Source organism: Larus michahellis, chromosome 1 (assembly GCF_964199755.1).
Source record: "Larus michahellis chromosome 1, bLarMic1.1, whole genome shotgun sequence".
Lineage (NCBI taxonomy): Eukaryota > Metazoa > Chordata > Aves > Charadriiformes > Laridae > Larus > Larus michahellis.
This window is the reverse complement of record NC_133896.1, coordinates 149,801,674-149,828,892: the sequence shown is the minus strand read 5'-3', so window position 1 is coordinate 149,828,892 and position 27,219 is coordinate 149,801,674. Positions and strand designations below refer to the sequence as shown.

Sequence of the window (27,219 nt, the reverse complement as noted above, 5' to 3'; positions counted from 1 at the left end):
CTCACTCCATACAATACAGGAAAAGATGCCATGAGCAACCTATACCGGAATGGTAGGACTTTTCTGAACTGCAAAATAAGACCTTTGTGTGCTTGTTTTAAAGCCTGCACAATTTCTGGATGGTACCGCGACTCAGAATGTCTCTGGTTGGGATTACTCCTTGCTGATGTAAGCATCAGAAATTAAATGTGTAAGTTGAGCCAGTTACCATAGGCTACGTTAACAGTACAGGGGGGAAAGTCCAAAGACTGAAAGACACTCCAAAGGCTGAAAAGGCTAAAATAAAGTGGATGAATCACCCTCCAGAAGTACCTACTAACTGTGAACATAGCCTATACCTAGCTAGATGTCTGACTTTGGGGTATATGCTATGGTATAAGATAAATCCCACCCATGGTGATTTAAAGGGAAGGAAGGCTAGATCTGTTTCAATACACTGAGCATATTGCCCTCCAAAAGCATATCAGACCAAGATGTCTTATATGTCTTTAGAATATCCCCGTTAAAGGTAAGTGGACAGCAAAGAAACAGGAAAGCTGCTGAGTTAGTACTATATTTCTGGAATTGCTGGAGTCTTTTAACTAAATGTAAGTTAAATTTTAAACAACGATCATCACTTTTTGTCACACCTTCAAATCCTACAAGGTCATGTAAAAGCAGAAATTAAGTTAAATATCATACTCATTTGAAAATAGTCTTTAGGAGAGTGAAATGTGATAGCCCTTTCTGGATTAAGGCCAGGACACGAAGCAGTGCTCGTGAATCACAGAATGCTTAACGAGTACTCTTGATGTTTTGTATCTAACAAAATGATTCAGCATGAAAATATAGATACAAAGGCTAATATTTACAGCTTGGAAGATAATGCTAACAACAAGAAAGTAAGATATTTCAGCTTCAGATTTTGAAAGTATCTGAACATGGAATGCCACTATTAAGAAAAAATTATTTTTCTACTCTGGAAAGAACTCACAAGCCATTTACAAACAGGAAGGAAAACAAACGTGATACTAAACTCCTCCTTCACAGGCTTGGAGAATGCACACCTTGTTACATTTGAACCTTTTTCATTTTGAAGTGAAGAAAATACTTTTTTTGATTCACCCAGCGTACACAACAGAGACCAAATCAAGCCCGTACTAGGTGGCTTTGGCGCAATAACTATTGGTTTAACAGCTAGATGCAAAACCTCAGTGTTAACTCATCCTCCCTGGAACACCTGCTTCTGGGCTTCTACCTCAAGATTACTCAACCCACCTTGCAAACCCTACGTCCAGAACCTTCAGAAACAGTGAGGCACCCTCACCAACGAGTCAGTAAAATTCATTTTCCCTTTTCCTAGGAGGTTCAACCCGTGCTAACCAGGTTAGGCGTTCAAGGGCATCATTGTCACACAGCATGATAGGCACTAACGAATTATTTTTAGTACCTAGAAGCCTATCAAGAAAAGCAAGAAAGTACAGAGCAAAATGCCAAATGCAAAAATGGGAAACTGTGTTTAAAACTCCCAGGATATTATAGACACAGTTATTGAATTACCATTGTAGATCTGCTGAAACCTCAGTAAGCAGCAGACGATGGAGGTTTCTGCTATAAATATAAGATTCACATAGCTATCTCTTATTTTCTAAAGTATAAATTAAGTGGATGCAAGCCAAGTTTTCATAAATAATGCCAAAAATGTTTATGTATGAGATGCTTAAACTATGTCGCTCGAGCTGAAATAAATGTTTCAGTGAACATGATTTTAAACATGATTTATTCAAATGTTATGTTAAGTAAGCATTCAATATGCTTTTATGTAATGCCGATGCCCAAGTTACATGTAATTATGATGACATTATAGCATCCTCGATCTTTCATAACCTCTCTAGAAATTAATTTTTCCCAGCATCAAGCTCCACAAAGAGTATGGAAGTGACAATGTCACATAGTATAAACGGTTACCAGAACAATACTTTTCAGGTCCAATTCTATGAGGGTTAGCCAGTCTTGACTCCTTTTGACATCAGCCAGAGCTGGGAAGTTTAGCTTTGCTCAGAAACATGCCCGTGAATTTGCGAGTCTGAACACCCGTTTGCTGGCATTTAAGAGCAAGGTCGGAAGGATGAAGTGAGAATATGTCAAGACATAGCCACCTGTTTACTCACGTTTTAAATCACTGATATTCTTGAAGGTGTCTAGTTCTAGTTCAGATCCAATAAGTTCTATACCATTATTTTAGTCCAGAGAATTTCTTTTCCTTTTCTTTTTAAGGCATTCTCTTTCCAAATATAAAAATTACACTCAACAGAGGTGCATAAATTTGCCGTGATCCTTACAGTAAAGATCTCAAAGTCACTGCAGATAGTTCAGTGAAGGTCTCAGTTCCATGCTCAGCAGAGGTCAAAAAGATAAACAAGTGCTAAGAACAATCAGGGAATTAATAGAACAAAACAGGATCGGTACAGTATTTTGAAATCTGTGGTCTACCCACATCCTCTAAACTTCATGCAGGTGTCTTCCATCTCAAAGAGCTTGAGAGCTAGATAAAGGTATAGGAAAGGGCTACAGGGATGATTAGAGGTATAAAATGGCATTGGTAGGAAGAAAGAGACTTAGGTTAAGATTCTGAAGTCTGGAAAGCAGATGGGGGAGGAGAGATATGATAGATGTATATGAAGTCACAGACTGCATAAATGAATATTTGTTATTGCTCATACTATAAAAAACAAAGGAGCAATCAGATGATCAGGCGGTCGGTTTAAAGCAAGCAATATGAAGTCCTTTTTCACACAATGCATAATTAAATTGTGGAGCTTCTTGCCAGAGGAAGCTGTGGAGGCCACAGTTATAAATGGGCTCAAAAATCCATTAGACAAATGCATGAAAAGGAGCTCCATCAATGGGTATTAAAATCAATGCTGTGAATGCACCCTCTGGCTTAGGAAGTCCATAAACCTCAGGCTGCTTGAAACTGAAAGGTTATACCTGGGGAAGAATGACTTTACTTTTTATCTGGCCTGTTTCTTTATGCTCCTTCCAAATTATGTGCCCATCGTCAGAGGCAGCAAACTAGACAGCAAACCACATGCAATTTTGGCGTGATTCATTATGGGAATTTTTACGCTCAATGCGATCAGAAATACATGTGTGTGGTTTACTGTGGTCCAGCACTGAAATAATTTTCACATCTTAAACTGTCCTGTTGTTTTTGTTATTATATTCTCCACAAATAAACGGCAGGTTTTGCTTCTCATTCCTTAAGTCAGTGGTTCTTCAGAAAATCATTCAGTTGCGTATTTTTATTTTCTGTTCTTCCATCCCCTGAAGCACTTGCCTACATGCCAGGGTGACACAAAGTTTGCCGGCGTCCCTTCTAATCCTCATGAGCTATTGGAGTGCTGTCATAAAACACAGGCATTTTTTTTAAGGAAGGAAAACTTTCGGGTGCAGTTAATGCTCATGAAATCCTGTAGAAAAGAATCTCTTTACACTTTCACAGTCCAGATTATACGTTCGACAAGTGTATCCGTGTTATAAAAGACATGAGGTCTACTTCTTGGTACAAGGATTGTGCATCTTTAAGGTATATTGGAGTGCATTTCAATTTTGGTGGCAGCAGAAATTACTACTTAGAACGAAGCCCACTCTCTCAGCCTCTTTAATTTCTTTTTATTCTTTTACGTATTTTTTTCATTTTCAGAATGAAAGTTAATAGTCTGGGTAAAATAAAAATTAATTCAGGAAGAATAGTTGACACCACTTCTGAAAGGCTCGTGGCTGAGAAGGCCAGCTCCCCACAGAGGGATTTAGATTTTCCATGCAAAGTTACACGGGAGGCAGAAGGGAGCCTTGAGTTCTCATCCTGGCATCCTGGAGGGCACTGTGTATGTTGACTCGACGACCCGCATTACAAAATGCAGAGGTCACATTGACCCAACATTATGACAGTTTTGAATGAAGTAGGTGTCGCTAACATGCTCGGTGACAAACTCAGTGCTGTTGTGTAAAATAGACACGCCAATGAGCACATCTATTTGACAAGGCCCATTAGGTACCCCTCAGGTACTTTTACTGCAAAATTTAAAGTGCCCTTGGTCTCCAAAGAAGTTAGGGTTTCTCTGGATCGTTGCTTGGGTTTTGTAAGCACCCGCAGAAAACAGAAAAATACTTTCTTTTATTTTGTTTAAAAATAATATTCAGGGGAAAAAAAGTGGAGAGAAGGCATTTCCATGAAATACTCAAGTATTTCAGTTATTTGAAAAAATATGAGGAGAATAATTTCTTGATCCATTCTAAACCTCATTGTGAGTGTATATATTGCTACACACAAGTACCTAAAATAGCATTAGGAATCTTTATCAGGGAGTGTAATGATAGGAGGAGGGGTAATAGTTTCAAACTGAAGGAGGGTAGATTTAGATTAGATATTAGGAAGAAATTCTTTCCTGTGAGGGTGGTGGGACACTGGAACAGGTTGCCCAGGGAAGCTGTGGATGCCCCATCCCTGGAAGTGTTCAAGGCCAGGCTGGATGGGGCTTTGAGCAGCCTGGTCTAGTGGGAGGTGTCCCTGCCCATGGCAGGGGGGTGGCAACTAGATGATCCTTAAGGTCCCTTCCAACACAAACCGTTCTATGACTCTATGTCTCTATGTTTCTCTGAATCCCCCTGACAGACACCCCCCGGCTGCCCACCTGCACAGACAAAACTAGTCTCCAAATTGTGCATGGAACAACAATTTTAAGATGATGAAAACATGTATGATCAGATGAAGTAATCACCTGCATGTGTACGTGGTAGTACTTTCTCATAGGTTGCTACTGCTTTGTAAGTACAGATCAAAATAATTATTCTAAATGATCTTTAGCTCTTTCAGTTGTTTAGATAGGAAGTCTTTATAAATTCAAAGGCTGTCAGCCCACAGTGTGTCAGGAAACTTGAATTTAAGAGCCCAGCCCTTACATTTACATTCCTAGGTTATGTTTCGGAGTTGGCTGTAGATGTTGCCTTTGGGACCTTTAAGTGCATTATATCATAGCCTCAAGCTGTACTTTCTTTTATCCACAACTCTTCTTTAAACATCAGAAGTTTTGATTTAAAAGAGAAACAAGCTGGTAACAGAGCATGTGTATTTCTGCATTTTCCCTACTTCACATCAAGTGTGATGGTGAGAGAACTGTAAAATGTAGTCATGGCAGTCTATGAAAAATTGGAAATGTTCTATGAATTGGAGAACATGGAAATGTTCTTTGCTTTAAAAATGAAACAGAACTAAAGCATTTTTATTTTATGCGCTTTTGAGATGTGCATATGTACACTTAAACTGTCCTGAATATACTGGGACATCCCACCATCTGTTATAGTAGAGTTTTATTCTAATTCAGTGCTTTAATAGGGCTCGGTGGAACTTTAGCAGCTAAAACTTTTTTTTTTTTTAAATGCAAAATGAACATCCAGTGACACTGGAATACTCTCAGCTCTCCTCTTGACTTTGCTAAAAAAGAAAATGTTGACTTTTTGAGAATGAAATGGTTTAGATATTTTTATTCAAGTGATGTTTCAAAATTCCCTCCATCTTTATTTTAAAACACTGTGAAGTACTTAAGTCTGAAAAAAGACTGCTGAAATCCAAAGCACACGTTCCAACACCTCAGTTTATCAATAATTTTATAAACAGTTTTAGATAAGCCTGAAATAATTTTCTATTGCCAGTAAAAACAACAAAAATAATCTGTTCATATCCCTTTATTTATTCATATTTATTCAGTATTTATTCATCCACTAGAATCACCAAATTGCCTGTTTTCGTTCATTATCATCTTTATAAATTGTGCTATGCATGCAAACTGGCTAAAAAGGCTCTAGTACATTTGGTGCTTTTCTTTAAAAATTCTCAAATGTTGTGTATACATATATTAGACGATGTAAAATTGAGGCATCTGAAACCTCAGAGAAGAGAGTAGTTATTCATCTCCATTTAAAAATCCCACTTGAGGAATATGGGGCAAACAGCATGGAATTAAATCATTTATCAATGTCATGCCGTGAGTCCTGGTTATAAGGTTTCCCTGGCAGATAGGGAAGAGAATGTTAGTCTCTTCATACCCCATACTCTGTTGTAACTTCTAGGAAATATAAGTGGTATTTTCCCCTATGGAAAACAGCTCTACATTCAATGGTGCTTTAGACAAAATAAATCAATTAGACATCCATTTTACAGTATATCAGACATCCTAATACCCTTCATTTTGGCATGCATAACTCATTTATAGATTTATTATACATGATTAAATCCAGATTAACTTTTAACTCGAAACTGCAGATTGCTGAAATTTGGGAGTTATGGAGGAACTGACTTCCCACAGAACATTGGGTGCCAGGGAATGCAATTTTGGCCCTTGAGCAAATGAGATACTAATTCCTTTACCACCAGAAAGTTTCTCATTACTCCCAAACTACCTGCCTTTTTTTCTTTTTTTTTCCCTTTCACCCTCCCCAGCCCCTTGAAATTTCGGCACGTGGACCCCAGGCAGAGAGTGGGGACTCGGAGAGAGACCCAGATCAGACTGGGACTGCAGCGGGAGGGCCTGGAGGCTGAGGCTGGACCCTCTCGCAGCCTTCCCAGCCCTTCATTGCTCCTAAGCACGAGGGAACTGCCCTGTCTTTTGGTGTCTCTGTAAGTACTTGCCCTCTTCTTACTCGCTTTCTGTAAGTTTCTATGGGAAATCAGTGAAAAGGATATTTTGGTCTGATCCGGCATTTCCATTCTGCTGTGCTTATAACTGTACAGAGATTTGCCATTTCACGAGGTGTCCGTACATTTAGCAGCAGTTTTAAATCTTAACAGAATTTCTCAGTAGAAATGTCTATAATGAAAATCAGCTATAGTTCGCTGAACTTTAGATCCAATTTCCCTTTTTACTTTAGAAATCAACGTCATGTTATGCTTTACAAATTTTCTTGCTTTTCATTCAATGCATAAAATCTAATAACTTTCAGAAAGTTTAAAACCTCATTCTTTAAAACAGTAGCAAATTGAACAAAACACATACTTCGTCAACCTTTATTCTTTCCCTAATATGATCCCTTCAGTATTAAATGAAATTGCTACAAGTCCACTGTAATTGAGGCTAGACTGAAAGAAGAACCAATGGAGCTGACAGCTTCTACATATCAATGTGGTATGTTCTGGCGTCTTTTCCAGTTTCCCTCCTGGAAAGATTAATCTAGCTCTTGTAACATAAATCATTTCTTAAAATCATATTTCTTCCTAATCTGTTTTCATACAATGCATCCAATCCACTTAGAACAATAATTAAAAAGCAATAATCCTTAGAAAAAGAAAACATTGTTCTGACTAACAACTTACTCTTCATTTTTCTGCTAAATTAAGGGGCTTATATGAAATTGTAGGCCAGATTGTGCCTCACACAAACATGCCTACTCTGGAGGTTATGGCAAGCTGCACGGCCCGTTGGGAGCTCTGGAGCTCCGTCAGGCGCAGCAGACACGGGCCAGATGCTGCAGCTTCTCCGGCCTATGACGTGCCCTCTTCTGGGGGTTTGGCCAGGGTGGAAGATGGCTGGGGTTTATCTTCTCCATTTTGGAGGATGGTCGATAGACCAGGAAGGGGAGTGCAATGCAGGGGCAGCCCTCAGTAAAATGCACGACCCTGCCTTGGGAGAGAGCGGGAGCACAAACACACGCACACACACCTCACGCGTTGTAGTTGCCCTCCTTGTTCCAGGGTCTGGCTAGCGTTTGGTCAACCTTTCCCTTAGGAAGTATCTCTTATGCATTCTTATGGATGAATAAAAGCGCTTGAGATTCCCATCACCTTTAAACTGTGATAAGACCAGAGTGTTTAGGGCTTTATCCACATGAGGGTGGCGCCGTTTTTAAATCTGATGTGACTTTACCTGTTGATACTCAAGGGTCACCCAGATTAAACTGAGAAGTTTAATACTGCCCCCCTACACCCAGAGAGCCATGAGCCTCTGTAATGCCATGGGGTGCACCGTTGAATCTGGGGGCATGCCAGGCCACAAGTTTTCCCTTCTTTTTCTCTAAAATGTATTAAATGTCAGGGCACAACTTCTCTGCTGCATCAAGCCTCTAAGCTGTCGCTTAGCCCTGAACTGCTGCCTTAACCCTTCAGGGATTAGAAGGGTGCTTAGGTATGAAGATACAGAAAACTCATCGAGGAGGAAGGGGACTGCTTTGAGCACTCTGGCCGGTCCCGCATAGGGAACTGGGATGAGAGAGAGTAGGGAGCTGGTGATATCCCAAGTGAAAGAGAATTTGGGGCAAGTCTCTGCCTCTTCTGTGCAGCTCAGAGAAATAGAAAAGGCCAAAAACGTCTGCACAAGTTCAGACTTCAGAAGAGCCAACACGGAGGAGAGCGCAGCCGTGGCTTAGCATGGCTACAAGAGCCATTTTCTAAAGACTTCAATGGAGGAATAACTTTGTTTCTCCTTTGGAAAGAACCCCACCGTACTGTGGTCCTATGTAGCAGCATCTACCAACTCCTACTATAAGCAGGTTAGCCTGAACTGTGGGGAGCACCAGTAATCTTTGAAGACTCTGATTTACCATCCGATGTGGAAGCTGGGTCATTTTCCTTAGAATTAGATAGCAGGGAAGCTTTGTAACATGGGCAGCATGGGATATTCCAGGGGGTTTATTTCATATACTCATCATCAGAAGTCAGAAGATTTTGCCAAGAAAAGCATTTATCTAACATCTGGGACAGACGATTTAAATCTTGTGCCCTATCAAACCACACGGCTATCCTTATTAATATTTCCCTCCTATCACTGAGAAAGACTTGACCACATTGTAGGGTGCACGGAGGATCAACCCATTTGTTCTTGTAAGGTGCTTGTCTATTTCCATGTGTAGATGTGCACACTTCTACACCTGAGTTTGCCTTTTTCCCCTCTCCTACTATTCTCTTCTACTAGCTAGCTATGCACTGGTACTATTAAAGAACATTTAGTTCATGATAACTGACATTTTCATTAGAAGCGTCTTAAATAGGGAGTGGATAATTCAATTTCTAGCTAAGAAAAAGAATAATAAATAAAATAATGCTGAAGCCATCTTCTTGTTCCTTCCTAATGGGAGGTTAATCGTTAATCTTTTAGCCACTGGGGAAATAGATACAAGGAAAGATTGGGAGGAAAATAAGAAAAATAAATAAATAAATAAAGACTGAAATGAAATTACCCACATTAGCAAAGTTACCAATATCATGGAGTAACTACATGCAATAGAGAGAATGGCAGGGAAGGCTTTCCTTTTTTATGTAGACAACTGAAGGCCTAAGAGCCATGTAGTAGCAGCCGTATCTCTTAATTATTTTTTTTTAAGATAGGAAATCTTCTGAATGATCGAGGTCCTTTGTTTAATATGGAGCATTGCTCAGGTATCACTTTCCAAACCCGCTCAACTCTCTCCGTGTGTCTCAGCAAAAGCTCTTACACAGCAGAACATACAGCATCAGCTCCTTTTGCACATTAGATCCATGTCTTTAAAATGTTAACCTATGTGCAGTCATAGCTGGGTTAAATAAGCCACAGTTGCATAGTTGCTCCTTGCCACCACAGATTTTGTTGAGTTTAGGCATCATTCTTATTATAACCTGACTTGCGGTGCTGGCTCACAGCTCTGCATTACAACTGGTCCTGGCGTGGCGGTACATTCTCCCTCCATTCAGGTTTTCCCTGGTCTTGCTGTGACCTTTTCAAAGTACATTCTGTGATATGAAAGATGACAGTGATCTCTCCTTCCCCTTAATCTCTTTCCCTGACACCAAGAAACAGACATCAGTGTTTCGAATTGGTTTTGATTGCAAGCATCAGGGCGCTATTCCAGGAAGACAAGAGTTTTACTTTTAACTCCAAGTACAGCCAGGTTACAATCATTCCGATATATCCTAACACTGAATTTTTATATTTAGCAAGGTCCCTGCTGAAATTCTGCGTGTGGCAGTTATGTTAATCTCCTACCTCTCAACAGCAGCATTATTTCAGTGGCCATGGTTTTCATGGGAGATCATGGTAGGGGCTACCAAGATGATGAGGGGACTGGAACATCTCTCTTATGAAGAAAGGCTGAGGGATTTGGATCTTTTTAGTCTGGAAAAAAGACGACTGAGGGGGGACCTTATCAACACTTATAAATACTGAAAGGGTGGGTGTCAGGGGGATGGGGCCAGGCTCTTTTCAGTGGTGCCCGGGGACAGGACAAGAGGTAATGGGCACAAACTTGAGCATAGGAAGTTCCACATAAACATGAGGAGGAACTTCTTTACTTTGAGGGTGGCAGAGCACTGGAACAGGCTGCCCAGAGAGGTGGTGGAGTCTCCAACTCTGGAGACATTCAAAACCCGCCTGGACACGTTCCTGTGCAACCTGCTGTAGGTGACCCTGCTCTGGCAGGGGGGTTGGACTAGATGATCTCCAGAGGTCCCTTCCAACCGCTACCATTCTGTGTGATTCTGTGATTCTATAGGAGACTTTTTCCAGTGAGCATCATCAGTGGTTGAAGAAAAAGGCTGTTTTCAACTGGCCCCTCTTTCATGGGAGAGCCTACGTGAAAACTCACACACAGATAATCCACTTTCTGCTTACTTGGCTAGGTTTTCTAATATCTAGGTGTCTCGAAGACATAGACCTAGCCAATAGGAAACACTAACTAAAAGATATTAAAAGAAATTTAGGCCATCAAATTCTGTCAGACAACAATGCAAAGGGTGACGTACTTCTGGCAAACTCTTACCGAGCAGCAAGGCTGCCGTGTTCACAACAAGCTAAAGATTTCTTCACTGAAATCCCTTTTACAGTCATCCTTTTCATATGCAAACTATTTTTAAAACTTTTTCAATGTGAGACAGCAGATATTTAATTCACAAGTGACTAGAGGTAACAGCCATCCCTGACAATAATTCTGTGCCTATTGTTTGTATCCTGCTCATAGCTGGTAGCACCGTTTCTAAAGTGAAAATTAAAAACCTGAAGGACAGAGTGTTGCAAACATTGTTCTGCTGAGTTAATCACCGCAATGTAACTTTGCATATGGGTTCAGTTGCAGTGAATTCACCTGCCCAGAATGAATCACGAGTGCAGTTCATAAGATCAGGGCCTACAAAGAGACATTTATGGAAGTAATTTGCTCCAAAATATTTGCTCATGGAGGTTCTCAATGTAAGTAGCAAGAAGAAATACTTTTAAGGTATAATCTTTTAATATGTTTTGAGGTCATATATTGCTTTGTTTTATGCAGTATATTCTTATTATCTCAACTAGACCTCAGATATCATAGATAAGAATACCAGAAATGTGTAGAGTTAGAATGCAATAAAACATCCTCCTTTATTAGACACATTAAAAGGCTGTAAGTATTATGCAGTGGATGATTCGCTTTTATGCCAACACTACTTCAAATATCACGATTCCAATTTGATATGTCCTAATTTTAAATCTAGTGTCCCCAGATGGGGTGGAGATTAGACCAACAAATCTGTGCGTACTCTGTCGTGGCAGAGCTTAGATCTGCTTATAGATAGAAAAGTAAGCACGACTCCAACTATACTCAAATGCACCCCGTCAGGGGACTGCTGCCTTGACACATCGTAGATGCAAATACAAAATAGAGAATGACAATACAGATCTCCCAACAATGTAATTGTAAAGGGACATTTGGCAGCTTGTTTTGTGGCATGCGCATGCTTTTAACAGATGCAATAGCAATGGTCCAATAAGCAGTTAAATTGCAGGATAAACATGCTCAGTCTACTCTAATAAAGTTTGAATTGAAGTGGTCTTCATTGTTTTCCTTGCTATTTTCAATAGCAAAAATCTATTTGTCAGCAGAGGAGCCCTTTGGGGGGATTTTTATTTGCATACAAAGAGAGAGAGACAGTGTGTGAACAAATTGAACAGGTTGCCTCCCCTGCAACTAATCTGAGAACCCAGAAAAATGCAATATAAGAAAGGGAATATGATGGTGTGATCAGAACAGACATAGAAATGAGAGCAGATTTGTTTTTCCTGTTTTTCAGACAGAAATAATTGCACATGAAGAACAGATACACGCGCACAGTCGAAATCCTATTTTTGAGTGAAGCGCTTATGACCAGGTGCAAGTAAGAGACCTAATCATGTGCCTGAACAGAAGACAATTGCCTTAGAAGAACATTATGATGGTTGCCGAAATCAAGTGCTTTAAAGTTGGAGAACACTAAAGCCTAAATGGACAAAGAATTCCTAATTGTGCTTTCCTGTAAATCAGTATTAAGATTTTTCTTGAAATGTGTCTCTGCCTCTCTTTTTTTCTTCCCAAAGAACCCTTTATCATTCATTACATAGGATAAGTAGGTACTGATTACACAGGACCTACTGGATAAGCAGCTACTTACAAAAGTAATCTTCACCAGCCAGTTAGCGGTGCCTTATTTACTGCACACCCAAAGCCTGCAGTAAATACAGAATTATTAATTTTTTTCATGGTCTTCTCTGGGCCACTCATCACTGTAGTATCTGCATGCCTCAAGAACACAGACGAATTTATGGCTGCCGAAAGATAGGAAACCATTATTATTATTCCCATTTTACAGCTGAAGAGATAGGGACTTGCCTGGAGCTACACAGTGAATTAGTGGCGGAGCAAGGATTAAAATTCATGGCTCGCAACCCTGTGCACATCGCTGGAGACTGCACTGCCTTGCAGTCAGAGGTGCTGAGAAACCACAGCTCTCACCGACTCTGTCTACCACTGCAAGTGCTCTATAAGCCTTGGGCAGCCCGAGTCGGTCATCCATAAAATAAGATGCACAGTTAATAGTCAGCTGCCAGAATATTTGGTTTATTGTCACATTAAGAAACTAATACTTGACTCCCGTGTTTACAAAAGAGTCTTGAACCTTGTTGACCCATGGGTGAACGCCTGAGCTATGGGGGTGCTGCTGGCTCCAGGGTGGGTAGTTTACTTTTGCGTGACGAAGATGCCGGAACTCAAAAAGATGCGATAAAAGCACCATAATCTGATTTCAACAAAATGGCACTTTATGATAAAACACGCTTAGAGTGGAAAACTAACTGACCGGCTTAAGGTCTCTTCTCTTGGATTATTCACCTGAAACTCATTCCCTCCTGCTGTCTTGAGTACATCCAGGATTCTTCCCCAGCGCCCTCCCCACAAAAGGCATCTGATCAACATTTGATGGCTGTTGTTTTGTTCTTTTTAGTTAACTGGGAAAACACCGGTAGATCAAACTGCAACCATTCCAGCAGTCATATTTTATTTAAGTCACTTTTTTCTCTTTGAAGCTATTCTTTTGATCCTCTTCTGTGCCCCTGAGATGCTATGTTCAGTGACCGTTCCCACTCTTTGGCTGCCAAAATTACCACGGGTATTAGCTCCCAGAATCCACAAGTGATACTGTTTAGACAAGCAGGTGAAGTTTCTGGTATACAATTCACCAGCAGTCCGCCATCCAAGTATACAGCCCCCAAACTAATCCACTAGTTTTCAGTTGCTGAAGTTGAAAGGCATGCTGATAAATCCAGCTCATCTCTACTTACACAAGTAACCCTGTTCCTCCAAAATTTGCGGCCAATGGAGTTGTTGTGGACTGTAGAAAAGGACCAGACATAATGAGCCCGCGGCCTGTGGACCTGGACAGAGTATGCCACGCTGCCCCTCTGGTCCATGTGCCTGTTTAGCTCCTTCAAAAAACACAGCACAGGTAGTCAAGGAAAACACTCTGCACCCAGGACTGAACTTGGATCTGCTGCCTCCTACTTGTGCAGGTTGGCGGTAGGGGGCTTTCCTTCCCTCCAGGCAAAGCTTTCCTTGGCAAGGGCCAGCACACAGGTATTCACCTCTGCTGAGAGCTGACCTGCTGAACACCCAGTCACGTCTGTAAAACTGGAACAGTTTATGAGGAGAGACCAAGGAAAATCCATACAAAGGTCAATGGACTAATTGGATGGAAAATCCGTCCAACGTCCAAAAAGATAACGGCTGCCCACAGCAAAGATCAATCTGGGTATCTCACAGCCAAAGGGAATATACGAAGCGTGGGTTATATGATGATTCCTCACAACTGTTCTTAACTCTTTCTGCAGCTATATCCTCCTCTTCCATCCTACTGACTTTTTTTTAGAAATACTAAAACGAAAATGCTCAATATATACAGTGTTTTACTCTACTTTTTTTTCCATTGACGAATACAAATTGCCACATTTTAGCTGGCTCTGCAGTGGTTGTGAGCAAGCCACCTGCATTTTTCATTGAATAAATTATTTACCAAAAGGAAAAAAAAAAAAACAGGTCCCTACTTAATATTTCTGACAAACCTAATTTTTCAGATTCAAACAAACTTTCATTGACTGAGTTGTAATTACTGGGTCACACTTGAGGCATAACCTCAGCTGATGTATGGGTGTAGTTCCACTGCCCTTCACTTCTGCAATTTATGCTACATGGAAATCTTGCTTATTGACCGGTATACATAATATATGTCATTATTTTTATCTTTCTGAGTTCTACTGCACTGGCACTGGCAAAATACTTTCATACAAAGCTGTAGGACTGACATCACCTGCATTGCTGTGGTATATTATAGTGCTTGCTATAGTTCAATCATTAATATTTAACATCCCATAGTGCTCTATATAGATCATTGTGAAATCTCCATCGCTACCTTTTCCAAAACAGGGCATTTTCATGTTATGTCTTTTTTTTTTTTTTTTTTTAGCAGCTACGTTCAATTTCTGTAAATGTTAATTCTAGATGGAACAATTTTAAACCTCATTTTTCTTGAAATTTTATTAATTATAGCACTTGAATCTATATAACAGAAGTCACATTTAATGGGATTTGGAACTGCTGAGAACATTTATTCCCACCTAACCCTTGCCAATAAATTCAGCCTGAAAAGCAGTATATTGCAAATCCTAAAATAAATGTAAGTTGTGTCTACAGCTTTCCAAATGGTATGCATTAATGTATTTTTTTTGTAGCAGCAGCTAATTATTATAATGAATCATTACAGGATGACTTGAAAGCATTTGTAAAGTTTTATGAAAATGGAAGCAAATATTTGTTGGTATTTTTGACAGCTACCTGTGTTGATCAGAAACAGAAATAATGAGTTCTGTCAATATAACCAGCGCACATGTAAACAACACAGAGAAATGCAGTAAATACGGAAACTATAGCAGCCAAAAAGACTGTTCATCACAACAACTTAAAACATGCTAATCCAATCTTATCTTAGCATTTACATAGTCAGAACCCAGTTGTCAGGTAGACTTGATATGTACATACGTGTATCAATAGGCATAAATATTTATAGCTTACAACCTAAATATGAGAGAGAGATATACGTATATATGTACGTATAATAAAAGTCAGGGATGTACTGTCAAACAGATTTTGGTACCTCTTGTCTGTAACCAATTTCTAAACTTCAAATACTCCGTCCTTAACATCACTAAGTACATTAGGTTACTATAGTCCTATATTGCCCATAAGTACGCTCGCCTTCCATCCATTATGAATATTTGAATATATACTTAATGAAGAATTTATCAACATCAATTCTTCCGTCTTAGGTCAATGAATTTCTGTATTGTTCCTTCTAAGATTTGTTCTCTCCTTCCTGTTAGGAAGGAATTACATGTACAGTAGCATATGCATAAACCCTTGAATATTGATGCAGAACTCGCATGCTCTAGTTTAAGCCTGATTAATCTTTCTTTATGAATCACATGTATGACACTGAATCATTGTGGTTGTTCTCCACCAAGTGCTTTCTTACTTAGATGCTTCAGAATACAGAGTAAGTTGGTTTTTCGATCAACTGTATCATTAAAGGCGTGCTCTGTCCTCGCAAGGAGCGCACCGTGCGGTGTCACGCTTACTTACAGAAAAGATGCACTTGAACCACCAGACAGGAGGACTGAGGCCTTAAAGATCCTCTACGATGCTACCCTAACGACCCATTATTTTTTAAATGCAGATATAGCTGCTACTCTAGCTAGCTAAAACACTAACCAGTTAATTTAGCCACTCTGAAGAAATTAACTAAAGGTATTTTAAAATGATAGGATCATAAAGTTCCAGTTCGAAGGTTTTCTGAGTTAATGCTGACTTGTGTGCAATAAAAAAACCCCTAAGCTTACACAGAAAACCGTAACATTTTAGATGTAAGCGTGTATCACCAGTGTTTAACATGGAATCATCTACTTGAACACACTAGTTGCAAGTCTGTTCTCGTGTTCAGAGAACACTGACCCTTCCTTTACTGTATTACTTCTTTCTATGCAAAACTATGGTTTATATATTTCACATTTAAAAGTTTGATTCTGGAAGAACTGGAAGATCCACAGGCAATCGCCTGGGAATGTCAGGATTCGATGACTGCCACCGCTGAGTAAGCACACAGGCGGAGAAGACAAAATGTGCTTCTCTTTGCTCCATATATGTCTAACTTTGGCTTTTGAATACACCTGCTTCTCACTAGGCCTGCTAAGAAGCTTAAGTATGTCTATGTGCACTGTCGTTCCCATACTATTAGCACAATTTCTACGGTCGCAAAGCAGGCAACCTGTAATCGGTCCAGCTCAGAGGTGGGCAAAATGTGAACTTCACATCTGTACCCACTATGTCTGTAGAGGTACATTAAATCAGCTTGTCAGTTTGTCCCAGGATGTCAAATCTAAGAGATCTTCCGGTTATAAACTTTGATTGGGTGACATCCTTATTTCAAACCTCCTTCTACCTGCAATGCCAATCTCACTAGTCCACAATCTTATCTCTGCTAAAAACACTGTGCCAACAAGAGAAGAAACCAGGGGCAGATTCAAGGTGAGATAACAGCAGGCACTTGTTTGTGGGATATTACACTCACAGAGGAGGTGACTTGCTGCAGAGTTCATGGATACACAGAAAAACCCCGGCCTGTATTCTCACAAAGCAAGAGGATAGCAAACGAGAAAGTCACAGTTTATACTGCTATGGAAATTTGTGGAGCGTGTGATGCAGGAGGGACTGCTGCTAGGTAGCCCCTTCCACCTCCTGAATCTAAGATCCTGAACTAGCAGTTCAAGACATGTTGCAAATCCCTTTGTCTTTCCTGGTTTGTATCTCAAGGGCAGACTTTGATAGACTCTGCAGGAACAGGGAGCAGATTTCACATCTGAACCTGGCAAGGATGTGAATAAAACCTCAGTTCTTCCATGCGAAAAACATCTGTGAGCAGGCTTGACCCCACGCTCTGACTTTGCGTTGCTATCCACTGGTGTAAAGGAAATTCTCTCTTTTCCAGGGCAGAGGAGAAAAGGGCTATCTCACTGGCAAGCTGAACTGATGTGAGGGAACTGTCAAAACCCGCCTGCACACAACATTTCCCTGCAAAGGGCAGTGCCAGACCTGAACCCCACCGTCGGCACTGGCCACGTGCTCCTCACCGACCAGCTCCAGGCTTCCACCAGTTACACTCAGCCACATCAGTGGAATTTAAATCTGGACCAGCTGGGTTAACCTGTAGGGAGGATAGGATCTATAAGGGAGAAGGGAATTGTAAGGAGTCAGACAACAAAGTGGGTTTGGGGGAAAATGATACAGCCCCTTTATGTCTCTTCATGCAGAGAGACAGGGGTGTCGTTGTAAGTAGCAGACAACATTTGCTTTAGTGCTCTAACCCAAGGATTTATAACCTTACAATGGACTGAAAAGTGTTGGAAATGTTCTCCACTCCTTCTGGTGGGGGAGGTATCTCTAGATATCATTTCCCTGGTCTAATGGGGCGAAGTGTCTAATGCAGATCCAAATTCCTTCAAATTTCCTGCCAGCCACTTTTGAGAAATAGGGCTGACAGCACCCGAGGCGCTCATCTTGGAGTAGGGACCTCTGTAAGGTGCCTAGAGAGGTTTTCAGAAACACTGAAGCTTAGGGCATGCTATAAATCCATGACAGCACTGTTTGGGCATACCCTCGACCTTCGCTCAGCTGTTAGCTTAATATGTGGAAATGGACTGAAGCATAGGATGCTCATAACAGACAGGACGAACCGCCAAACAGAAAATGTAGCCTTTCATTCATTGCTAATCTGGATGCGTGCAGAAAGCAACCTGCTCAGGATTAGCTTCAGATGAAGGTTTTAGACCTTTGAACCTGCAGGTTTGGGAATCACAACAAATAGCATGCAGAAGCATCAGTGTTGCTTGCTAAAGACGACGCTTTTCACAACCAGGTGGAATTTTGCTGGGACGGGGAGGATGGTCACTTGCCTCTCCCTCCCACTATATTCTGTGTCACACAACAAGGCACCAACACTATCTCCGAGAAATCCTTCCCAAAGTTACTCTGCCCCCAGCTGCCTTTCACAAAGCTCCATTAAGTAGCTCTCTGTTGCCACCGGGATGCACAAAACAAATCACCAAAACACCAGGTCCTAAACGCAGCTCTGCCTGCAGCCTGGCCTGTCAGACAAGTGAAATGCAGGTCACTGGTTGTGTTTCATGGGCATCCATGACATTGTAGAGGGGGTATCCATGAGGGAAAGAAAAGGCCTTTATTGTCCCTCCTTACCATTCAGAAATATACCAAATGCTTCAAAATCTATCAGAGACTAGTACCTCCCACATCAGCAAGGTTATCTGTATCATTTCACTACCAGATTCAGTTGTGAAATAGCTTGGGAAAAGTAATAGAGAGTTTCACGGGATGACACTATTTTCATAGCTTAGAGGATAACAGGATGGCTGAAACTAGACGGCACCTCTGGAGATCAGCCAATCCCTCCTCCTGCTCAAGGGTCAGCTACAGCAGATTTCCCAGGATTGTTCCCCGTTGGGTTTTTAGTATCTCCCCAGGCAGAGACTTCACAACTTCTCTGGACAACCTATTCCTATGTTTGACCGCCCTGTTTTCTTGTGTTCAGATGGAAGGTCATGGTTTTTAATGTGTGCCCACTGCCCCTTGTCCTGTCCCTGGGCATCACTGAGCAGCGCCTGACTCCCTCTTCTTCATTCCCCCCATCAGGTATTTATACACTGATGAGATCTCCTCTGAGCCTTCTCTTCTCCACGCTGAGCAGTCCAGGCTCTCTCAGCCTCTCCTCATAAGAGAGATGCTCCAGTCCTTTAATAACCTTCTTGGCCCCTTGCTGGACTTTCTCCAGTGTGTCCATGGCTCTCTCATACTGGGGAGCCCAAAGCTGGACCCAGCACTCCAGGTGTCTCTCTCCAGAGCTGAGAAGAAGCCTCTTGACTGCCACCTCTGCAAATACTGAGAGAGAAGGGAGTGGAAACAAGAAACAAGACTTTCACCCCTTGGTTCAGATCCAGGCTCTGTGTTGAGAGTGGCCAAGTTGGTGTTAGCTGGCGGTTCGGGTTTCGTGCAATGACTGATGAATTCAGGCTGCTCTCTATTGGAAAAGGATTTGCATTGCCAAAAATCACTGTCCCGAGTGCTACCTTTTGCAGAGTCTTAGCTAGGAGGCCAAAGAGAAGATTTTAAGAAAACAGGCAATCCTCCCCACCAAGATGTCAGAAATGAAATGTTTGGGCAGAATAGGATGCCTCTGAAGAGCCGACTGCTTGGGTCGGTACCCACAGCATGTCACACCTCCACACAACTTCACGAACTTTCTGTAGCTCTCCTGGGAGAAGAAGGAATGGCTTGGGCAATGACAGAGACATCTTTGGCTGCTGGAGAAACAGGTCATTTTCCAACACAGCATGTCACGGTGTTAGGACTTGGTGCGCATTTCCCAGTGAGCTCCTGAGTGTGTTAGGTGTTCACGGGCGCCATGGTAAAAAAATCACAGCCCAATTTGCCTCTACTATTGTTTCAGCCCTGTGCAGAGGATGAGCTACCTCAAACGCATTTATCTCTGCAAATAAGCAACATTACTGAATGACGCGGGGAGGAGAAATGTCAGCGAAGGACCACGCAAAACTTGTCCCAACGACTTCTGGTAGGCTGTGTCGGCTTTTGCGAAACACCAGCGCGGAAAATAAACAACCAACCCAACAAAACATTTCCTTGACCACAATAAAAAGCAATTGTTTCACATACTAAATCCAACACGTCCTTTAAAACCAAACAAGGCGGCTAAGAATACAAATAGGGCAAGTGTGAATCACAGGGGAGCGCCTGAAAAAAAACCCACAGTGGAGGACACGTGTGATACATTTGCCTTCAAAGCAAAGATCTCTCTATTGCTTGTAATAACTCCGCTACCACAGGTCAATGCCGCCATCCTGCAGGGATCCAGCCCGAAAACCTACGCAATTAATGTCTGACAAGCTTTCAAGGAAGCACCTTTGCCCAGGAGTTAATACCTTGCATTACAAACAACACGTTTCAGATATATTGCGTCATTAGCCAGAATTAGCTGGCAAGCCAGAACCAGATCTGTATTGCACCGCTACCGTAGAGACAAGGCTGCAGAAAAAATAAAATAAAATAATAATAAAAAAAAAACCAAACAGCCCCCCGAGGCTGCCGTTCGGAGCCATCAAACCCGCTTCCTTGCGGATGTTACTCGCCAGCGGCGAGTGACCGCTTGCTTTCAGCCGCCCTCGAGGCGCCGCGCAGCAGGCGGTGGCTTCCCGGCGGCTTCACCGAGCCCCTTCCCCGGCACATCGCCCGTCCCGGCACATCGCCCGCCACCCCCCCTCCCCGGCCCCGGGGGCTACCGCGGCACGCGGGCGCCACCGCCCGCTCGGGGCGGGGAGGGGCGGAGGCCGCGCGCTGCCCCGCGCAGCTCGGCCGCGCGTGTTGCGTGGAGCTGGGCTGCCCCCTGGCGGCGGCCGAGAGAGCTGCGGCCCTTCGGCATGGCGGAGGGGGTTGTCCCACCCGGGGCGGGGGGACGGCGACACTGCGGGCCAACCCCGCTGCTCAGACCGCCGTTTCGCTGAGAAAGGCGCTTTTTCGTTTAATTTTTTTTTCTTTTATTTTAATACCTTTCTTCTTTAGTTCGGCTCTCAGAGGCTTCCTCCCTCCGGTTGACGTGAAGCGGCTCCGCCGCCCGCGGCTTGGCGGGGAAGCTGTGGCCAGGCAAGGGGAAGCGGCGCCGGACGCTGCCCGCCCGAGGGCTGGGGCGAGCAGCCGAAGCCCTAGGAAAGCCCAGGCCAACGTTTCCACCGCTGGCTTTTGTAAAATTATTTAAAGCTCGCATAATTTTACAGCGTCACCTCTGCGGAGATATAAATAGCTCATACCAGAAATCAAAGCACGGTAAAAAAAAAAAAAATAATAATAAAAAATCTGATTTAAACACTCTTAGGCGAGAACATTATCATGAGAAACTACTGGCGCTTCATACTTAACTTTGCTGGGATATTTTTAAGCACCGGGAAAGCTATTCTGATAGCAACATTCATTCACAACTTCATATTTATTGAAGTCACTAAGGAACAGCGAGGAACAACGTATGTCATTGGCTCCGCATTTAAGATCATAAATCATGGCTGGAAAACATGAACGCAGCTAAGCACCGCATATAACCAAAAAATAAATGAAAATTTAAATTCCTAAGGACCAGTTTTCAATTCAGACCGTGAACTAGGCACTCGTATAGCAGCACCCTCTCTGGCAATGAGCTACAGAATCAATATCGATTTCAGTGGAGGGATTAATTTCATAGAGCTTTTTTATGGATATAGGAAAAAGACAAATGCTCCATTGATCCATAATGTTGCCTGAAAGACGGGGATTACCTCGTTAGAGCTGTTAATTTAATAACCAAGTTTGGAGTGTTATTTTGAAGTAAGGTCACAGCAGCATACATTGAAATCGTATTTATCACATGCAATGCGTGCGGGTTACAAAATGTCACGTGCGCCTCAAGGAATCCAGAGGAACTGGGACAATACAACACCTGTTTCGTCTTTTGGATAGTTTGAGATGCACCAATCTTTCCACACCTGCAAGCAGTATGTAATATAAGTGGTTTGGACACGTAGATGGTGTAATGCTCCCTGCGTTGAGGCTGTGAAGCAGTGCATCCATTTTTCTCGAACAACCCTAACACGCAGTCACGAGGAAACCTCGAAGTTACGGCAGGTCTCACGAAATTTTTAATACCGATACGAACTGTGGATATCTAATCACGAGGACAGAACCATAGAATGGTTTAGGTTGGAAGGGACCGATCCTACCTAACGATCACCTATGTACAAAGCGTTAACGTTGCAGGTGCAAACCCCCGCTTGAGCGTGTAGGAGTTGTGATGGTTTAGATCTGGTCCATTGGCTACAGGAGAGGAATGTAGATACAGCTCTATGTGTGTATGGGCGTGTGTGTATATATATATATGTAAGTATGTATGGTTTTGTGTTGTGTGTGTAAGGAGACTGTCTACCGGCAAGCCTCACCCGCTGCTGGGGATGGCCCTGACCCACGGTGACACGACCCTGCGCGGCCGGGCCGTGCCCGGGGCTCTCCCCACGGAGGGTCGGTGGGAGATCCCCGGGGTGGGGCGAACCGGCGGGGGCTGCTCCCGGGCGGCCGGTGCGTGGAGCCCGGGGAGCTGCCGGTCTCCCCGGTGGCTCCGGCGGGGCCGGGTTGGGGGGGTGGGGGGGGGTGGGGGTGTGTCTCCCCGCTGGGGTCCCGGAGGGGCGGGCGCGCCCCGCGCACCCACCCGCGCTCCCGGCCGCGGGGGCGGGCGCGGCGCTGCGGCGGGGCCGCGCCTGCCAAGCGGCGGGGAGGCAGCGCCGCCGCTCCCGCTCCGCTCCCGCTGCCGCTCCGCAACTTTCGGGCGAACATCACCCCCCCACACCCCACCTCCCTCCTCCTCCTCCTCCTCCTCGCCCTCGCAACCCGCCGGCGGCTGGTAAGAGCCGGGCTCCGGTGCCCGGCCGGGCCGGCGGAGGGAGGCGGGGAGCCCTGCCCGCAGCCCCCTTGGGCGGCCGCCGCTGCGCCCAGCGCCGCGCACATGGCCGCGGGAAACTTTGGCGGGCGGGAGGGGTGGGGTGGGATGGGGAAGGGAAGGGAAAACGGGAAGGGAAGAAGGGAAGGGGCGGCGGAGCGGGCAGGTGCCAGCCTCCGCGGAGCGGCGCGGAGCGATGCGCGGCGCCCCGGGGGCGCGGTTGGGCGGGCGGCGGCGGGGAGCGGGCGGCGTTGGCCGGGCAGGTGCGGGCCGGTGAGGGGTTGCGCCTGTGCGGAAGGGAGCGGTGGCCCCGCGGTGTCCGGCGCGGAGCGAGCGGGACCCGCCGCGGGGCAGCGCCGGGCGGGGGGAGCCCTGGGCGGGGGGGCGGCTCTTGGTTGGTGCCTTTCGCTTTGCTGCGCCGGTGGGGTGCGGGGTGAGTAAGTTGCTGAGGGGCGTAGCGAGGGGGGCACTGGGTTCAGGTAGAAAATCCAGGCGAGCTCCCCTCTGGGTGTGTGGGGGGGTTTTTTTTGGGGGGGGGGGGGATTGTTTTTGATTTTTTTTTTTGTTGGTTTGGGGTTTTTGGGTGGTTTGGTTTTGGTTTTTGGTTTTTTGGTTTTTTTTTTTTTGTTTATTTCAGTAGGGCACAGAGGAAAACGTTAGCGCACGATGCTGAAATTGGCGATCTGGTCGCTGAGGCAGGTATCCGAAAAGCGGCAGTCGCCGGAGCAGCTACATTACTGTCATTCTTCGTGCTAGCCTGAGGTTTATGTGCCTTTGCGAGGAAGGTCACTTTTTACCCCCCTCCATCCCCCTCCACACCCCCCCTACCCCCCCTCTTTTTGCTAAGCCGTGCATCAGCAGCGTGAATTCCAAGAAGCAGTAGGTGTTTCTTGGCATTTCAACTGGGATTTTGGAAAGGGAAGACGGGTATTTAATGGGAAAAAAAAAATTGCGATGGAAGGAAAGGATGCGGAGGCTGCACACAGCCCTGGGTTTGCAGGCATGTGGAAGTTGTAGAAATAGGTAAAGGGTCGAAAGTGGCATTTGGAAAACGGTGACTATTTCTTTAGTTACTTATATGATGGACGAATATAAGAGAAAACTGGGCCACTAAGAATTTTTCCTGTTTTGCGGTTTGCTGTCAGCAGAAGGTAAAACATGTCCTTGAAGATATACAATTTTACATAAACAGCTGATGTTTACATAAGCCTAGATAAGTTTGTGAAAAACATAGATAGCAGAAGATGCGGCGTTAGCTGAACTCGGCTATCCTGCTGTTTTGTCCGTGTAATAATTTATCTTTTTTTTTTTTTTTTTTGTATTGTTGCAGCGTAAGAACAAAGTGAGGAGCAGCTGCACCTTTACCAAAGCAACCACCTGCGTTCCTCCTCTCCTCTGGAATGGACAATGGGATGGTCTCTGGCTTTATCATGATCAAAAACTTCTTCCTCTTCTGTGTTTCCATGAGTTTAGCCAGCCACTTCGGGTGAGTTGCCAGTTGCGTTTGAATTTTTGCTGTGGGTTGTTGTGTTTTTTTTTTTTTTAAGGAAATGATAAAACTTGGCTCCGCGTGGTGCGGAGCAGCTGAACAAAACAAGCGGGCTTTGCGTTTTGGTTTTAACGCGCTGCTGTTTGTGGGGAGAAGGGGGGAAGGGAGCGATTTGCTTTCTTGCTCGAATTTAGTGTCTCACATCCATTCTTCATGCCATTAACGCTCTTTCGGGAAGGCTTGGGGGATACGGGGAGCCCAGACCTGGCCTGCAGCTGCGGAGTGCTCTGCCCTGGGTGTAGGTGGCACAGCCAGGGGGCTGCGATGCTGCCAGCCCCCGTAGCTGCCACGAGGAGGGCTTGCACCTTCCCTCCCTCTCACCTGGCGGCTGCAGGCTCTAAGGCAGCAGCGCAAGACGGCGACAGCAGGACTCGGTGCAGGCTGCTGGCTGGTACAGGCTTTCCTAGTGAGTAAGCGAAGATCGTGACTGCTCAGAAGGACGCCTGAGTTTGAAACTTGCTAGAATATTGAGGCATTGTGTTTCCCTGAAGCGTATAGTAAGGAATCCTGTTTCCTTATTTTTGGATTTGGATGCTTTCCTGACGGTGATATTCTGAAAACCGTGTTGAAGAAATACTCCTCCTACAGCTCTTAGAAAAAAAGCCCAAACCACCAAAACAAACAGAACCCCCCCTATTTATATGTTTTTCTCCTAAACCCGGAGATCTTAAGAACTTTCCAAAATCGGGCTATGCAACGGAGTCTAGAAAAAGCATTTCGCAAGTGCTCCAGCAATGTAGGTTGATTCTTCTTTGTGGAGGAGAACAATTATTTATGATTTCACCAGGAAAAAAGATGAATCCTCCCAACGTGCTGATTCACAAGCACACCCATCAATTCCTTGCTATAAGAAGATACAAAATGGAGATGCAAATCAGTTTCTGATTTCAAGCGAAGCGATTTCTTTCCAGATTGGAACTAGGAGAAAGACCAAACTTTGAGTGATGACTGCCTATGCTGTCAGCAGAACTTAGCCCTGTCTCCAGCGTGTGTCCTGCGTAGGCAGGCGGGAAGCCTGCGACCACAGTGCTGTGTGTGAGTGGTTGTAGGACTGCGCCCTGCAAAGGATGCAAAGAGCCGCACGCTGATTTATTCACCTTGGAAAAGCTTGGCCCCGCTTTCACTGTGGTCTGAGGCAAAACTCTCCCTGGACTTTGTGATAGAAACGAAGAGGGCTTACATAGGGGTGGGACTGGGTTTAAACTTGTCTTGACATGGTTGTGATTTCACAAAGTATTAGCACATTGAGGAGATCTTGAGGACTGTAATCTTAAGCCCTTCCTGATTGTCCATCATCCCCGCAGAAGGCAGCACATTGCAATAGTTGAGCATGACCTGTTTGGTGTGGGGCCTCTTAACTGTGTTAAAAGCCTCTAACAGAAGAATGGATAGGCGAGGCTGTAAAAAAAAAAAGAGGGTTTGACTCTTCCTTTCGACTCCAAAGCAAATACTGAATCTAAGTCCCAGGTAGGAATCGGTGTGACCTGTAACCTGGCAGATAATCAGAACAGGACAGTTAGGGGAAACTAGGACACTTGTTTTCTGCGAGTTACTCAAAAAGCTGTGCACTAAAATGAGATCATCACATAACCTTCCTCCCCCCCCGCTCCTCCCGCCCCCCATTTCTGATCTAGTAATTTTAGTCCGGGCCTGCAGAGATAAGCAGCACCAATTCGCTGCACCATTCACACGCTGCCTTAGGGCTGAATTTTGACCCTGCTCAAAAGACAGATGATGCTCCAGCGCTTCTGTTTCAGAGGCAGAAGCAGCTTCAGAGTGTAATTTGCTAAGTGCTTTGGGACTGACTGTTCAGGACAGAACGGTACAATTTACATGTAGGCTGGTATATTAACTGCAAGAATCTAATACTGATAATACTTGCTGTTGCTACCAAGGTCTCCTTTATTAGCTTCATCCGTGTTTGGACTGCGCTGTTACATTGCAGTGCCTTTTGCAATGTGCTAGATAAAAGTGATTGGTCAAATGAGCACAAATTAAAAAGCGAAATACAGTAGGACATTACAGATGAAGGCAAAGATTTGTCTACGATACTCCATAGTCATTCCATATTTATATTAAATCATAAATACAGGTTTTGCTGACATAGCCAAAGCCACCTTGGGGGAATTTGATGCACAATGCCTGGTAAAATAAACAGGAATTATGTATCTCAGTCTCCTAGGCTACTTCAGAAATCTCAGCAAAAGTCTGTGATTAATGTTTAACGTAAATGTGGAATGACTATCGAGAGTTATCCACATCAATAGGCAGTCGGCATAGTTGGTAGAAGTTATTTAAAGAAAAATCAATGAATTATAATTCGAAGGTATAGATGAAACGAGATGAGGATGTGATGTTGTGTGTCGTCATCCCCCCATCCCGTAGTTGGTGTAACAGTTTTATGAGTCTCCCTCTGTAGAAACAGTCCAGCACAAATCAAGGCTTTTCCAAGCTTGCTCGAATTCAGCCTTGGGTTGTGTAATGCTCTAATGAGTGAAGGTGTTTTACTGAAGGATTTCAAGGTAGTTCTCAATTGTCTTGGAAGTAAACAATAATAAAAGAGCTAGAGAATAATTAGAAGTCACATGTAACCGTGAAGAGTATTTTCAGGTGAGACAAGAGGCCAATTCCTCCTGTTTGTTTCACTTGAAGGATTGCACAGAATTCAGTCTTGGTTTCATGAGCGCAAGGCCCGCGGGGTCAGGCTCACGAAACCAAGCAGGAGGTGGGTGCTCTCCTGGCGAGGGGGGGGTGCCAAGGGAAACGCAAACTAATTCGGACCTTGCTCCCTTCAGAC

At 43.9% G+C, this 27,219-nt stretch overlaps 1 protein-coding gene across 4 annotated transcripts in view; it reads left to right on the top strand.

The window, feature by feature from the left end:
• Positions 1 to 22,644: 22,644 nt before the first annotated feature.
• The window catches only part of GABRA5 (gamma-aminobutyric acid type A receptor subunit alpha5), a 58,890-nt gene continuing 54,315 nt past the window's right edge, over positions 22,645 to 27,219 (top strand). Inside the window, exons 1-3 of one of the 4 annotated variants that reach the window (XM_074608254.1) lie at positions 22,648 to 22,837; positions 23,514 to 23,568; positions 24,204 to 24,359. In XM_074608254.1, the coding sequence (XP_074464355.1) occupies positions 24,274 to 24,359 (86 nt within the window). In that variant the 5' untranslated portion in view covers positions 22,648 to 22,837; positions 23,514 to 23,568; positions 24,204 to 24,273. Of the gene's footprint in view, positions 22,838 to 23,021; positions 23,137 to 23,513; positions 23,569 to 24,203; positions 24,360 to 27,219 lie in introns of those variants that run through there. The other 3 variants (XM_074608274.1, XM_074608244.1, XM_074608264.1) reach the window with 3 other exon arrangements.